The 16931-nt window shown below is 31.3% G+C and overlaps 2 protein-coding genes across 3 annotated transcripts; one reads left to right on the top strand and one right to left on the bottom strand.

Moving 5' to 3' along the window:
- Positions 1-1142: 1142 nt before the first annotated feature.
- On the top strand, positions 1143-6546 carry LOC110665605 (rhodanese-like domain-containing protein 11, chloroplastic). Of its 2 annotated transcripts, none has more exons than XM_021825808.2 (10): positions 1143-1454; positions 1566-1661; positions 1927-2034; positions 2509-2605; positions 4617-4656; positions 4754-4828; positions 4993-5080; positions 5163-5230; positions 5998-6070; positions 6164-6546. In XM_021825808.2, exons 1-10 carry the CDS (start codon positions 1290-1292, stop codon positions 6245-6247), a joined length of 894 nt encoding a protein of 297 aa, XP_021681500.2. In that variant the 5' UTR covers positions 1143-1289; the 3' UTR covers positions 6248-6546. The 2 variants fall into 2 exon arrangements, with proteins under 2 accessions (XP_021681500.2, XP_021681499.2); XM_021825807.2 differs by having other exon boundaries at positions 1144-1454; positions 1563-1661.
- A 722-nt stretch (positions 6547-7268) lies between these two features.
- On the bottom strand, positions 7269-9888 carry LOC110665604 (cytochrome P450 736A117). Its single transcript, XM_021825806.2, has 2 exons — positions 8811-9888; positions 7269-8024 (listed from the first exon to the last, which is right to left on the bottom strand). Exons 1-2 carry the CDS (start codon positions 9735-9737, stop codon positions 7413-7415), a joined length of 1539 nt encoding a protein of 512 aa, XP_021681498.2. The 5' UTR covers positions 9738-9888; the 3' UTR covers positions 7269-7412.
- Between the last annotated feature and the right edge of the window lie 7043 nt (positions 9889-16931).

Below are 16931 nucleotides of genomic sequence, written 5' to 3'. Positions count from 1 at the left end.
ATGGATTCTTTAAAAAACAGAATTTAAACTAAATTTTGGTTTTTTTTTTTAAATTAAAATTATTTAGAATCAAATTTACAATTTTAACTCGATTTAATTTTTTGATAATTTATTTTATTTTAGTTTGAATTTTAATTTTTAAAAAATTTTGATATTACTGTGGAGAGTCAAATCTTAATTAGCATGATAAAATTTAAAGTTAATTAATTGGATTTTATATTTTAAAGTATTATAAATGATGAATTTTAATAAAATAATTATTTTATTGAAAGAAGTATATAACGGAACTAACTTATTTTTTATTAAAAAAAAATAAAGAAATTAAATTGGTTTTTCTATCATATTTTACAGATATAAATGTAAATTGTCTTAAAAAAAAAAAATAAAAGGTGTAATTATTGGTGATGATTAAATAGGAAAGTGCATAACTATGAGATTCGAGGGCCAAAATTGAAAATAATAATTGTTTGAGATTGCCGCAACAGTGTTTCTATTAACACTACATTATAAAATTGCCTCCGTTTATTTAATTATTTTTTTTCTCAAACTTTTAATTTGAATTTTAAGAAACTTTTTTATAAATTTATGAATTTCACTTATTATTAATATAAAAAAATAAAAATTTATATATAAGGGAGCATGTATTATATAGTTAGCCTATTTTGTGAATAGGCTTAATAATTTTTCATTGTATGAAGCTTTTATTAGAATGAAAATTTATAATTTGATAAAAGAATCACCTCAGAAAAAAAATTTTCTTAAAGAAAAAAAAAAGTCTAAAATAAAACATTACTGTGTAGGAATTTAGAATGACTTAAAATTCAATTACACTTTTATTTTTTATAGGGGAGTTTGATTTTGTTATTTTTAACTTTTTATTCAATTTAATATAAAAATTTAAATTTAATTTAATTTAAAAATTAAAAAAATTAAAAAATTTAACTCATATTTTTTTTAGATTAAATTAAGTTTAAATTGAAAATTTTAAATTAAATTAGATAAAAAAAATTATAAATGGATTAAACTGAATTTTTTTAATAAGTACAGGGGTTAATTTAGAAGGAAAGAAAAGAACCGATCTGTTTCATCTTGGTACAAAACGGCATCGCCTGGACTGACTTTATATTATAATTTTATTTTGTTAATCGTTAAAGTTACCAGAACAAAACGCCAAGCTTGCGCGAAAGACAAACTAATCCGGATAAAGTTGCTCAGAAGAAAAAACGATCCGGGATAAGCAAAGTTCAGGAAAAAATTTTCCAGTCCCCTCTACCAACTCGCAGGCAGTAATGGATTCTCTACGGCTTCCATCTCTCAATGCTCTCACAGTTTCACATTCCAGCTTTCAAAAAGAACAGAGAGCTAAATTTTCGGGAAAGTTGAATTACTTCAACTCTTCAATGCCACCTTCTCTGATACTCAGCCCCCCTTTTAGAACTCTCAATCGTCATAGGGTGTTCTCTGAGCTCTGATTCTTGCTTCTTTTTTACTTTTTTTTTTTTAATTTCCTTTTCTTCTTAGTTTTGTACCGGTTATCAATTAAATTCATTTTCCCTGAACAGCAGCATAGGAGGGTTATGCAAATGCAAGCTGCAGATGAAGACTATGATTTGAAGCAAATGAGAGATATGGCTGCTGCAAAGAGGAGATGGGACGCTATGGTAATGATTTCATATCACAGCATTAATATTATCAGTCGAGAAAGCTGGAATCTTGGTTGCTAGTCTTAATTTGTGTGTCAGCCTGTGTGTCTCTGAGGATGTAAGCGTACGAAGGAACCTTTTTATATTGATCATTTGTTCTTAATTGAACCCATCTTTAGTTTTTCTATGTATTGCAATCTTTAATTTGAGTTACTGAAGTTTGCATTGACAGTTCATAAATTTTGCTTGTTTTATTCCTTTTTCTATTGTTTTGCATGTCCAGATTAGGGAAGGAAAAGTTAATGTTCTTACACCAAGGGAAGCAGGTTATGCAATTCAACTCAATAACAAAACCTTACTGGATGTTCGACCCTCAGTTGAGAAGAAAAAGGTATAGTACCATTTTCTATCCGTTGCTTCCTCTTTCCCTGTTTAATGTCAAATGTTGGAAGTTCTAATGTCCCTAATTGCTGGTTCTTTAGATACTATGTGACTTAACTCCTTCCATTTGATGGTTATATAACATCTATGAAGATAATTTTGTCATTGGGAGAATTTCACTGACTTTGCTGTTTGCAATGTAGTGGTTGATCTTGTGTCTTAGCAACTTGTTTGTTGCTCGTTCTTGTTGATCTGAAAGCGCTATAATGAAATTTTACAATGCATAATGAGTTGGCCTTTCTGTTCTTCTATTATTGATTCATTTACTGTAATTTTTGTTCACAATCTGGCAATTAGATCTTTTTACTCCACTATTTGGCGTTATTTGTGGTTTTGTCCTGATTCTTTGACGACCATGACTTGTCTACCTTTTGCACATTTTTATCTCCTTTGCCATTGAGTTAATTATTCACCTCTTTTGAAGGCATGGGTTAAAGGCTCAACTTGGATTCCAATCTTTGAAGTTGATGATAGATTTGAGATGGGAACTATTTCAAGAAAGATCACAAATTTTATAATGGGTATCATATGATTCCTTCTCTCAAGTATTTCATAAATCTTATCACATGCCTTACCATTCTTATCTTTTTATCTTTGTTATCATATATAATAATTTTAGCTGATGGAGAGTATCATGATCATATTTGTACAATTGCTATGGGCATAGTTGTCAAATCAAGATTCAAATCGAGAATCAAGTCGCTTCTTTTTTTAATTGGGTATTGAGAATCGAATTGAATCAAATAGCAAGATTCAATATGAATTTTAGAAAGTGACTAAAAACAATATACAGCAGTGTAAAGGAGACGAAATACATCATAATATGATTTATTTTCACATATACATAACTTATAGATCTTTTCTCTAAAATAAAGTGCTTTAAAATTTAAAGCTGGCAGTGGCACTAATGGCTACTCTAATCTAAACTAAATTCTAATTATATTCTATCAAGATGTGGGAGTACTAACCGTATAAAAATAAAATAAATGCATAATACAACTCAACTCAACTAAGCTTTTATTCCAAAAATTTATTGGGATCGGCTATATGGATTCTCTTTCTCCACTCTAAACGATTTTGGGCTAACTTCTCGGAAATGTGTAATGCTTCTAGTCATATTGTACTACTATCCTCTCCTACAAGTCAGTTTAAGTCTACTCCTTCTTTTCTTTTTATCCTCTAACCAAATGTGCTCTACTTGTCTAACTGGAATCTCCGTATGTTTACGCTTCACATGAGCAAACCACCTCAATCTCCTTTCTCTCAACTTATCCTCAATTGGCACCACTCCTACCTTTTCTCTAACACTCTCATTACGGACTTTATCTAGTTTAGTATGGCCACTCATCCACCTTAACATTCTCATCTCCGCAACTCTTATCTTAAACACATACGACTCCTTCATTGCCTAACACTCACTACCATATAACATGACCAGTCGTATGGCTGTACGGTAAAATTTTCCTTTTAACTTATTGGAAAGCTTGTAATCACATAAAACTCCCGTGGCATATCTCCACTTCAATCATCAAGTTTTAATCCTATAACTAACATCCTCCTCACATCCCCCATCTACTTGAAGAATTGAGCCGAGCTATTTAAAGTGATTACTTTGGGGCAATACCACTCCATCCAAACTAACTCTTTCCCTATCACCAGTTCGGCTTTCACTGAATTTGCAATGCATGTATTCTGTTTTCGTTCTACTTAACTTAAGGCCCTTTGACTCTAGAGTATTTCTCCAAAACTCTAGCTTTCTATTGACTCTTCTCGCGTCCCATCTATTAGAACTATATCATCCGCAAACATCATGCACCAATGGATACTCTCTTGTATATGAAATAAATGCATAATACAATGATAAATTAAAGGGAAAAAAAAGATACTTTAACTCTTTATTATATAATAATACAATATAAATTATAAAATCTAGGGTAGGTAGTGTTATCATTGTACATGGCAAGTCATAGTTAGCTTGGGAAGTATTCAAATAGTGGGGAATACCAAAATAGGAGTGGAAGATGTAGATGCATCATGCATGAAGAGTCATTTGGTTTTATTTACTGTATGTGAATTTTTGTTTTCTAAATTGTTTTTAAAATTTTAATCTTAGTGCAGATTACTTGGGGGAGGTTTAATTTTCTTTCTTGCTAATATTAAAGTTAAAATTTGAATTTTGCACTTGTTGGTTCTTTAAAGTGCTATAGGGAAAGAATCAGTTGATCTGTCCAATTCGTTATTGATTCACTCATTTAGCACCGATTCATGTATGTTTTCGATTTGGCCAATAGATTCGAATTGCTAGGGAGGGGAATCGACTCGAATCATGTGATTTGAATTGAAAATCTTATGATTTCAACAATGCTGGTTATAGGCCTAATGGGAATGGGAGAGTCAATGTCAGATGATCAGCCTGACTCAAAGCATGTCACCGTTGAATAAGGCGTAGAAAGATTATTGTTCCTTTAATCACTTTTGGTTTTCTTATTACTTTGTGCATTCATTGTTTTTAAATGGCTTGTGCATTTGTAGGAGGCTGGTGGAGTGGTGTGCCTTCGTTGTCTTATGATAAGTATGTGATGAATAGGTTTAACTTTCTTAATTACTTGCACATATTTTTGTTTGCATGTGAATATGTTCCTTGTACATTGGGTTTCTATTTTTACCAGCCAGTTCTTATCAAAGGTTGAGGAGAAGTTTCCAAAAGATGCAGACCTGATAGTTGCATGCCAGAGAGGATTGAGGTGAATTCTTAGTTTAATCCAATAATAATTTCTAATATCAGATTTATCTATGTGTTTGAAGGAGTGTTTATTCTTATGGTAGCTTTAGGGTGCACCTGGAGTTTCATTGCCTATAAAATTTATATCTTATGACAAAATTTCTGCTTTCTTTTGAATATTCACAGATCTCTAGCTGCTTGTGAGTTGCTGTGCAATTCTGGTTACAGAAACCTTTATTGGGTTCAAGGGGGCCTTGAGGCTGCTGCAGAAGAGGTATAAAGATTTCCAATGTGAATTTTTTGTATACTGATCAAATAAAAGAAATTTAACCCATCTTTTGACTTGTATGGAGTAGGATCTTGTCATAGAAGGTCCTCAGCCTCTTAAGTTTGCTGGAATTGGTGGGGTTTCTGAATTCCTTGGGTATACATCTCATCCTTGCCTATTTTTAATGATCCTAGTGAAAAAAAGTTGATGTATTTTTTTTCTTTAAATATACATGACAGTCCTTGTTCTGATGTATGAGCAAAAGTTCATCAGTTTATGATAAGATAGGATATATTATCTAATCTTGTCCTGATTGTTTTCCTGTGATAGATAAAATAAATACCATTTGTTTCTGAAATTTGCATTTCCATTATATGCAGGCCTGATATTCATGTAAATGCTCTTAGTGTTAGATTGGATTCCAATGTAATAAGAAGGTTGGCCACCCAGCATATGGGGCATCACATTCAATTATATATCAATAGGTTTTATCATGATAAATGGCCATAGTTTGAGCCCATTTTCTGCTGCAGGCTGGTTGCTTTTTGCAGCCTGCATTTGAAGTGGAACTTCCCAAACTGGCATCTTTGAAAAGCAGCGTTTTGTTGCTTGCCCAAAAAGCTGGTCCAAAGCCCTTTTTTCTGTTAAAGAAAAAAAAAAAAAGGCAATGATTAATTTTACGGCCTTTGTGTTCTCCTAAGTTGTATGAGTATATATTTGCTTGCAAAACAGTCTATTGTGTAGAATTATTTCCTGATTTCTACCAATTTTGAACCAACTTCTTTTCCTACTGTTAACAGTTGGTCTATCATTCATCATAACTTGACTGCTGAATGGAATTTACTGTATAATATTTGAAACTGTCATATTGTATTGGGTCGTACCAGACATCGACTTTTTTGCTAATTCCCATTCAACTTTAGATGGACAGATCAACAAAGAGTTGCAGCTGCCAAAGAAGGTTGGGGTTATCGATTATTATTCTCTGCGCGTCTGGTAATTACAATATTTGCCTTTATGGTGAAGTAACATTCTTGGATAAGCAGCTTTTGGCTTAGAAATTTAATGTTCATTTTATTTCTGATGCAGGTTGGAATCTTTCTTGTTGCTGATGCCTTGTTTCTTGGTGTTCAGCAAGTAAGTCGCTATATTCAGGATATAAGGTCACACTGATCTGGGCTTGAAGGTATTTGAGCAATATGAACCTGATAGAACATTGTTCTCAATAACAGAATAGAATCCAGAGATTCACAGCGAATCCCAATTTTGGAACCAATAGTATGGTACAAAGTTATGCACATGACTGGTCATTATTTGTCCTATTACTCATATTTTATCCGATCCATACATCGTATGTAGGCATGGATTCCTTCGGTGTAATGTGATGTATATGGTCTGTTAGTTATGCTACTTATATATTTTACTTAGTAGTGATCTGAGAGATGCCGTATTATTTCTCTCTGGAGCTTTGATTCCTGGCGTAAGCTTCCAATTGATGCTGCAGAATAAGTATAGCTAAAGCAAGCTCTACAGTTTTTGTTCTGAATAGCTGGTCAGCTTGTTTTATACCATCTCCAAAAGAAATCAGCTCTCTGATCTGGCCTTTCAAAAGAATTTTGATATCCAAATATAACAACATAAAATTTATAATTATTTGTATATTCAATCTAAAATAAAATTTAGTAGCTCAATCAGTGTCAAACTCTCTCTATCTCTCTTTTTTTTAATTGTAAAAGTTCTTTTTCTATTGTGATTGTTTTTATGAAAACAAGTTTTATAACTATTAGATTAAATATTTATGTAAAATAATTTATATATAAATATTTAATCTAATGATTGTTAAATTCATTCTTATATTAACTCGATTTTTTTTTATTGTGGCATCCAAAGTTGAATAACAATCTCAAATGGACTCATCATGAAAACCATTAATTTTATTGTTCATGAAATATACAATTCAACAAATATTTTTATTCTCTCAACTGGTTGAGTAGTTTTAAATGAGCTTTTAATTGATGGTTCCTTCTTTCTCCTTATAATCACTTTCAATGACAGGACATGAACTTTTCCTTCTCAAATGCTGACTTATTTAAGAGCAAGACTTGAAGAGAGAATTAATTGTTGGTGAGAGAGAAAATTTTGCTGCCTACTGAGTATGATCTTAATTATGGAGTGTTTGCTTTTGAAAAAAAAAGGATAAAAGTGGACTTTATTATTATTAATAATATTAATTGCAACTCAGGCTGCCGTAGAGCCCACGACATTTCATTACCGAGAAATTTTTACTTGGACCTACATTAACACCAGAAAGGAATAGTTATTGCTACCCACATTAAGACTAGTGAGAAATAGGAGTTGCAATAGCAAAAAGGGGGTTGTTTCTACGGGCCGTAATACCAATAGATTCAGCAGTGTCCAAGTTCTCCAACATGGCTTCACCAGGCAATGTCCACTCAAACTTCTTCACCAGATTCGCCAACATTGTCTCAATAATTGGCATGGCGAATGGAATTCCAGGGCAGCTTCTCCTACCTGCTCCAAATGGAATGAACTCTAAGTGGTGGCCTCTAAAATCTACAGAATTATTCAAGAACCTCTCAGGCCAGAATTCTTCAGGCTTGCTCCAATACTTTGGGTCTCTTGCCAAACCCCAGGCATTGATTAAAACCATAGTTCCAGCAGTAATGTCATATCCCATTATTTTAACATCTTGGGTTGATGCTCTTGGAGCTAGTAAGGGGAAAGGAGTATGCAATCGAAGGGCCTCTTTAATCACCAATTTGAGATAATGCATTTCCTGCAAATCATCTTCTGTTATTTCTGTTTTTCCATCACCAATTCTCTTCACCTCATTCAGTAATTCCTTCATGACTCTAGGGTGCCTTATTAGCTCTGTCATCGCCCATTCTAGTACTGTAGAAGAGGTATCAGACCCGCCAATAAACATATCCTTAATGAAAAAAAAATTATGTTAGAGCATGTTAATTTAAATTTAAATTCTAATCTCTTTGAACTAAGGATTTTTATAAGCAATTGGTGAGACCGGCACTATTGCCTTTCAAAATAAGAACTGACATAAACTTTTTGGAGATAGACCCAGCCAAGTGTTGATTTAGCCTTTAAATCGGATTGAAATTGGTTCGGGACCTCTCCTCTTGAATCAAACCTGGAACCAGCTGGTTTGAACTGAAATCAGCTCAGTTCAAACTTTGTTTTCTTTTTTTTTTTAATTTATATTTAAATTTATATTTCAGTATTTTTAATTTTTTACATTAAAAACTAAATTATTTAGTTTATAAATACTATCTAAATATTTATTATAATTCAATAATATTTAAGACCAAATCAGAAATTTTCTTAAATCATTTTGAATTAAAATTATTTTCGAACCGAAATCCAACTGAACCAGTAGTTTCGGTCCAAAGACAACCTGCTGCCAGGTCTATTTGGAGTTATTAGTATTATTATTAAACTGACAGTCAAGAAAAAACATGGCGAAGACTAATGATTTTGAAATCAGTGAATTGTAATGCAAAACAAAACAAGGAAAACATCCTAAGAAACTTCATGCGTCTGCTTGAGTAAATTCTTCTCTTAAAAATGAAATAACAATTCTCTAATAATATGGAAGGAAGAAATTAAGGAATAAATGGTTGCTCGTAAAAAAAAAAAAAAATTAAAGTGTCAGTCACACAGAGAGAGGGAGAGAGATAATGAGAGAGAGAAGGGTACATACCAAAACCAGAGCCTTTATACTTTCAGTGTCAAGCGAATCAGTGTTTTCCTTTTGAATCTCAAGCAGAATATCCACAAAATCCTTATTTGAATCTTCTTTTGTATCTCGATTCATCATATGATCTTCAATGATTGCATCTATAACCTTATCAAGCTCTTTAGCAGTTCTATTAGCTTTCGCATCAAAACCATTTACCCAATTCACCCACGCAAGCCAAGGAATGAATTCCCCAACGCTGAAGCCTCCCAATAACCTCATTACGTCCTCCATCAGCTTCCTAAACTTTTTCCTATCTTCTCCCCTATACTTCTTCCCAAAAGCTACCCTGCATATCACATCGTTTGCCAGTGAAGAAAACATCTCGCTCAAATTCACTGGCAAAGACGAAGAACAACTCTGCTCGATCTTCTTTATCAATATCGCTACTTCTTCTTCTCTCACAGATCGAAAAGATTGAACTCTTTTGTTGCTCAGGAGTTGGAGTACACATATGCTTTTCATCTTTCTCCAATACTCACCATATGGAGCAGCCGCCACGTCCTTGCGATCGTAAAGAAGCTTCTCAGTAATTCTTAGCTTGGGTCTGCTTGAGAAAACAAGATCATGTGTTTTCATGACCTCGCGGGCCGCCTCTACGGACGAGACAATGATCACAGGCTTGCTACCAAAATGAAGCAACATGAGAGGACCATAACGCTGAGCCAAAGGGACGAGGGAGCGGTGAGGGTAAAGCCCAACTCTGTGGAGGTTTCCAAAAAGTGGGAGCTTCGGCGGTGAAGGCGGAAGGCTTTTGTGGGTTGCAGCTGGGGGAGAAGTGAGCCATTTGATGAAGAAATATGCAAAGAAGACGAAGCAAAGGATTGACAAACACAGAGGATGCAACAAGGTCACCTGATGATCTAACAAGTCCATTTCCCTAACAACCATTTATTCAGTAAACCAATAGAGCTTTCAATAAGAGGAGGTGAATAATATGTATAAAATGCACCCAAATAATAAAAAAAGAAGGCGACTCAACGTTCAATTCAATGCCATTAGCCCACACTTATGGAAAGATGCAGACCAATGGAGAATGATTTTTTTTTTTTTGGGATGGAGTAAAATATTCAATAAATTTATGAGTAAAACTTAAGAAAAAACTCGCATAAAATAAACAATAATATGGGTGCCATATTTTACTTTGAACTCATACTGACATCATTCACATTGATTTTTGAAGTTTGTATTCCCTATAAAACAGATTATAAAATAGAAGCAATTTGTTAACATAACCAAAAAAATATTAACTTCTTCAAAAACAAAGGGTTTTTATGAAAAAAAAATTAAAATTTTAAATTTAATTTGTAATTAGGCTTTTTTTTTACGTACTATCAAAATATTCCCATGCTAATTTATGCATACTCAATTTACACACATTAAATTTGTTTTTTCTTAATAATATTAATAGTGTATTTTTTTCTGGGAAATTAAATCTTAATTAATAAAGAAAAAAAACTCCTATACTTTATTAAATTAATTAGGCTAATTATTTAATTTATATATTTTATCATGTCAATTTCTTAAAATCTAGTATTATTATTTTTAAGCCATTGTTCAGAAAAATTGTATATTTTAATATATTAAGTAAAGAGCATTAAATATTAATTCAAAATTAAAATAAATTTACTTTAATTGCAAAAATTGAAAATAATATTTTTATAAAAGCTTTTTTTCTTTTTTAGTCTGTTACTCTGTTACTCCGTTACAATTTCAAAGGAGCCTCAACCCCTGTTTGACATTGGAGTTCTGGATTAAAAAAAATATATATTTTGCTAAAAAATATTATTATAAATGTTATTAAAAAAATAATTTAGAAAAATGTTTTATTATTTTGAAATTTTTGTTATTAATTTAATTTTAAATTATTTTTTATTACTATCTAATTAATATATTTAAAAAATATTTTTCTAAAACAAAAGCTCAACAATAATACTAAATGCGCCCTTATTCTCCTAAAGAACAATATTGATGAATGGAATATGGATGATGGAAGCTCCCAATTGGATCTTTATACATTTCCAGCGGGGGGGTGGGGGTGTGGGGGTACATTATACGAAGGGTAGATTTTAGTATGAGCTCATAGTTAAAAAAAAAATAGTCTAGTCCACCATGCTGGGCGTCTGAATCTGATATGAATTAACCAAAACTCCGGTGGAATGGCAAATTTCATCGGGCACAGAGATGATAACAGGACTGATCGAGAGTGTGGTGATGCTTCTTCTTCAGTTTCCGCCTCACAAAAGATCATGATTGAAGTGAAAATTTTTTCGTTGAAGAGCAGAGTGGGATGGGAGCGGATTCTACACAAAATTTTTCTTTTTATTTTTTTTATTTTAATTTATTATTATATGATATAAATTTATTTATTTTATATGTAGACCTTTATTTTGTGATTTATTATGAATATGTACATTGAGGCTATAGGGAACTTAATGATGAAAAATTATATGATGGTAAGATATAATTGGAGGCATGGAGTTAAATTATTAATTCTGCGGCACGATCTTGAAAAAAAAAATTTAATTAAATTTAAATAAAATTTTATTTTATTTAAATTTAATATGAATAGTTCTTAAATATATTTAATTAAGTTTAATTTGACCATGAGTCTAAGAAAACTTGGTTATAAATTTTAAATAAAACCTATTTAATTTATTTTTTAAAAATTAAAATAAAAAAAAATATTTTTCTCTCCCTCTCTCCCATACAAACTCTTTCTCCCACTTGGTTCTACTCTCTTCCTTACTCTTTATTGGTGTTGTCTCCTCTCGTTCTCTTCCTATTGGTTGAAACACCTCACCCATATTTCAGTCTCACCCAAATTCTCCAATCCTAGTTGTTTAAGTTATCTGAATTTCATCACCTTATAACTCCAAACCCTATCACACCTCTCTTCCAAAACCCTATAAATACCCTGCTGTGGTAGAGATAAAAAAGGGGAAGAAGAAAAAAAGAAAGATTCAGAAATATTCAGAGGTATTTAGAGATATTTTAGAGCTATAAAAACTTTAGAGATATTCAAAAACTCTTTCAGTTCTTTCTTGTTTCTTTTTTTTTTCTTCAAGAATATTTTCTTGCAAGATTTTTTAAATGTTGGTTTTTATTATTTTCTTTTTAAAATCTATGCCACGTAATATTCAATTCTATATTCTTTGTCTTTTAATTTATCTTGCATATTCATATAGATTCTGTAATCATGTTTAATTTGAGGGGAGACACAACTCTGTACATATTCAGTTTTCTATCTCCTAGGTTTTTATTACTTTCTGTTATCTTATGAATCTGTAAAAATTTTAAAAAAATTATATTCATATTGTACACAAAATTTTATTAATTTTATGCTCAATAATTATTGAAAAAGTTTTTGTATTTTATAAGTTATAGCTATTTGAATTTAGGGTTCCCGTGGAACCCAATTTACAGCATACCTGATTTGTGAAGCCTATATCTCCCTTATTTATTAATATTTTTGTGTGAATCTTGTGTCTAAAATTAATTTCAGAATTTTATAAATCTTTTTCAATTAGTTTCGCATTCATATCTATTGTGGTTGATGAGTTATGAATTTTACAAAAAAAGTACTGCGATTTTGTCACTAGAAAAAGTTACGATTTGTGTAGACCATTTGGTTAGAGTTTTGTTTGGTCTATAAATTTTATAATCTTGTATGATGTTTTAGCTGTCTTCTTGAATTTTTTCATGATTTTTAGGCATGTCTTACTATTTTTCAAAAATTAGACTACTTACTACTGTCAATCTGCCAGAATTTGGGAATTGTATGTTTTTACATGTTCTTGTGTGTTCTTAGGTTCCAATTAATATTTAATCTATTTTTCTGTGTTCTTTTAATTCAAGAAGTGTTATAAAGTGTTTGAAAAATTTTAGAAGACCTGGACCCTTACGTAGTTGTAACTAATTAGGAATCTTAACCCCTTAGGAGACTAGAGTTAGAATCCAATGTGAATTGTTATTAGTATAAAATACTAATACTAATAACATTGGATTCTAACTCTAGTCTCCTAAGGGGTTAAGATTCCTAATTAGTTACAACTACGTAAGGGTCCAGGTCTTCTAAAATTTTTCAAACACTTTATAACACTTCTTGAATTAAAAGAACACAGAAAAATAGATTAAATATTAATTGGAACCTAAGAACACACAAGAACATGCAAAAATATACAATTCCCAAATTCTGGCAGATTGACAGTAGTAAGAAGTCTAATTTTTTAAAAATAGTTAGACATGCCTAAAAATCATGAAAAAATAACAAAGATAGCTAAAATATCATACAATATCATAAAATTTATAGATCAAACAAAACCCTAGCCGAATGGTCTACACAAATCGTAACTTTTTCTAGTGATAGAATTACACTACTTTTTTGTAAAATTCATAACTCATCAATCACAATAGATATGAATGCAAAACCAATTGAAAAAGATTCATAAGATTTTGAAATTAATTTTAGATATCAAATTCACACAAAAATATTAATAAACAAGATAGATATGGGCTTTAGAATTCGGGTATGCTGCAAATCAGGTTTTGCAATAACCCTAACTTCAAATAGTTATAACTTATAAAAAACAAAAACTTTTTCAGTGATTCTTGAGCCTAAAATTAATAAAATTTCGTGTACAATATGAATATAATTTTTTTAAAATTTTTACAGATTCATAAGATAATAGAAAGTAATAAAAACATAGAAAATAGAAAACTAAATATGTGTAGAGTGTGTATCTATTTAAATTAAACATGATTACATGATCTATATGGATATGCAAGATAAATTAAAAGATAAAAATATAGAATTAAATATTACGTGGCATAGATCTTGAAAAAAAAATAAGAAAAATCAACCTTTAAGAAATCTTGCAAGAAAATCTTCTTGAAAAAAATAAAAAAACAAGAAAAAAAAATTTGAGTATCTCTAAATTTTCTATAGCTCTAAAATATCTCTAAATACCTTTGAATATTTCTGAATTTTTCTTTTTTTTTTCTTTTTTCTTCCCCCTTTTTTCTCTCTAAACCAGCAGGGTATTTATAGGGTTTTGCGAGAGGTGTGGTAGGAGTCCTAGGATAATAAGGTTCAGATAACTTAAACAATTGGAATTGAGGAATTGGGGTGAGACTGGAATATGGGTGAGGTGTTTCAACCAATAGAAAGAGAGGGAGAGGGGGCGGCACCAATAGGGAGTGAGGAAGAGAGTAGGGCTGAGTGAGAAAGAGAATTTGTATAGGAGAGGAAAAGAAGTGCAGTAGGGTTTAGAGTCATAGGAAGATAAGGTTCAAATAACTTAAACAACTAGGATTGGAGAATTTGATGAGACTGGAATATGGGTGAGGTGTTTCATCCAATAGGAAGAGAGAGAGAGAGGGAGCGACACCAATAGGAAATGAAGAAGAGAGTGGGGCCAAGTGGGAGAAAGAGTTTGTATGGGATAGGGAGACAGAAAATGATATTTTCTTATTTTAATTTTCAGAAAATAAATTAAATGGATTCTATTTAAAAATTTTAACTAAACTTTCTTAGGCCTACGGGGCCGAATTAAACTTAATTAGGTTTATTTAAGAACTAACCATATTAAATTTAAACAAAATAAAATTTTATTTAAATTTAATTAAATTAATTTTCTAAAAAATATATTATTATTTTTTTAAGATCATGCCACAGAATTAATAATTCAGCTCCATACCTCCAATTACATCTTACAATCATACAATTTTTCATCATCGGGTTCTCCATAGCCTCAATGCACAGACTCATAATAAATCACAAAATAAGTGTCGACATATAATATAAATTATGTATTAAAATATAATTTTTAAATATAATTTTTGTTATATATATAGACCTGGTTAAGGGTCTGTTCAATATTTGAACTGAACAAAGAATAACTCAGGTTAAATTTGAAATCGATTCTAATCAATGGTTTAGGCCTTGAAAGCGATCCTAAATCAAAATTAGAGAAACCAATTATGGGCTTTCCCCCTTGTAACACCCTTACTGTATTCCGTACATTCTACTGTTCTAGTGACCAATATTGGTCCGGACAGCCAGAATGTCTGGAACTATATTTAGACTAGAGTGAGGAGTCATAAATAACTCAAATAATGGTAAGAAAAATCTAGAAAAAATTTTAGAAATAAATTACAATGAAGTTAAATGAGCCGGTGTCCTAGCGATGGGTGACCTTAACGGAAATTTACTGTTTTCACAGCTAGAAGCCCTAAACCCGGGAGAAAATTCATGAAATAATTTTTGAGACTCCAGAGAAGAGTCATTGAGGTTTCGATGACATTAGAATGCCTAGAAAATGATTAGAAAAAAATTTTAGATCAGTACAAACAATTTTAGTCTATTAAGCAAAACGAGAGCATTTTGGTCATTTCGTCTTTAGAGATAATTTTTTGCCAACTTATCTAGTTAAACAAATAATTTTTATAACATAAAATATGAATAAATATTGCTAAAAAATTAATTAAAAATGAGTAAAAAAGAAAAGAAAAGAAAAGAAAATGAAACAAAATGCAAATTATGACATCATAATGATGTCATTTAAAAAGCTCCACCCAATCACCATTTGACAAACCAATTATAAGGGACAAAAATGATATAAAAATGAGATAAAAATAAAACAATTTCAGCAGCCATCTTCCCCAAAGTGTCGAACCAAGAGAAGAGAGAGAGAGAGAGAGAGAGAGAGAGAGAGAGAGAGAGAGAGAGAGACCTCCATTAAAGCTTTGATTAAGCTTGATTTCCACCCACCAAACCACCTCAAAACCCCTTCCTAGCTTCACAAAAATTTGTCCCTACCACTAGAGCTAGACTTGGGCAGTAACTAGAAGAAGAAAAAGCGAGGTTTAGCAAGCTTAGAAGTGATTCTATTCAAGGTTAGTGCTACTCTCTTTCCTTTTCTCTTTACAGTTAATGTTGGATGTATGAATTGACTTAGAAACTTGAAAAAATTGAAAGAAGATACTTAAGGATGGGCTACTACCAATTTCGGTAGCCATGTGAAGGGTAGGGTTTTGCTTGTTTCCTTTGATTAAATTGGGTATTTAGACAGCACTTGATATGAATGGTATGGTTAGAACTTGATTTAGTAGTAGAAATGCAAGAATTCAAAATTTGGGAAAATTAGGGTTTTGAGCAAATTAGGGTTTGCCTAAATTGATGCTCTCTTGATGTTTAATTGGTCAATTAATGACCAATTGGTGTAGTTTGGACAAGAATTTGAGTGAATTGTGCCATTAGTTAAGGAAAAGATTAGGCTGCTCTAAGTGTGCATTCTGGACCTTTTAAGTCCAGTGTACTCTTGGGGTTATAACTCAAGCTAGGTAACTCCAATTGGTACAAGGCCAATTGGAGGTTAGACTAGACACAAAATACAACAACTTTAATGAAGGAACTTGTCCCAGAAAATTAAACTAAGTGGCCCTAAAAATTGACCTAATCTGAGTAGTATACATTCTGTCTGAGCAAAATGACCAAATGAACAGTGTTCATTCATTTGGTCATAACTCAGTGTAGAAAGGTCCAATTGACCTGAAATTTATATCAATGAGAAGCTTAGACAATTTAGAACAACTTTTATATAGAACACAAACTCTAATTCTGGACTTAACCAAATGAAATTATTAGTCAAAATTAAACTATCAAATTTGGCAGAATGGGATTCTACCCAGAAATTCTGGGTAGATACTAATCCAGCTAGCCTTGTTCTAATGAGCATATATTGAGTTAGAAAACTCCAAATGGAGTGATTCAAAAAGAGAATTAAATAAAACACATAAAGGAACAACTTTCATGAATAAAATTTTATCAAATTTCTACTGTACAAATAACCAATGGAACAGTAAACTTAGTGCTTGAAAACTGAAAATTGTAAATGACTAACACTAAGCTTTACAATGGTATTAGCAACTAATGACAACAATTTTAGAATGTAAAATGTGGTATGTTAATGATATTAGAACCAATATACCTATTATCTATGAAAAAATCAACATTTTAGTTGACTAATAGAATGAATAGTAATAATTAAATGTCAATTTCAAAGAATTGCATAATTAAAAGTG

This window comes from Hevea brasiliensis, chromosome 13, assembly GCF_030052815.1.
Source record: "Hevea brasiliensis isolate MT/VB/25A 57/8 chromosome 13, ASM3005281v1, whole genome shotgun sequence".
NCBI classification, from domain to species: Eukaryota; Viridiplantae; Streptophyta; class Magnoliopsida; order Malpighiales; family Euphorbiaceae; genus Hevea; species Hevea brasiliensis.
The sequence above is the reverse complement of the archived record's forward strand: the minus strand, read 5'-3'. Positions and strand labels throughout refer to the sequence as shown.

Bases quoted from the DNA above. Each gene is read 5' to 3' on its own strand.
- LOC110665605 (XM_021825807.2), top strand. From the start codon at position 1,290: ATGGATTCTCTACGGCTTCCATCTCTCAATGCTCTCACAGTTTCACAT. The intron at 1,455-1,562 runs GTGTTCTCTGAG...TTCCCTGAACAG, and splicing joins GAACTCTCAATCGTCATAGG to CAGCATAGGAGGGTTATGCA. The intron at 4,657-4,753 runs GTATGTGATGAA...TATTTTTACCAG, and splicing joins CCTTCGTTGTCTTATGATAA to CCAGTTCTTATCAAAGGTTG.
- LOC110665604 (XM_021825806.2), bottom strand. From the start codon at position 9,737: ATGGTTGTTAGGGAAATGGACTTGTTAGATCATCAGGTGACCTTGTTG. The intron at 8,025-8,810 runs GTATGTACCCTT...TTTTTCATTAAG, and splicing joins GTATAAAGGCTCTGGTTTTG to GATATGTTTATTGGCGGGTC.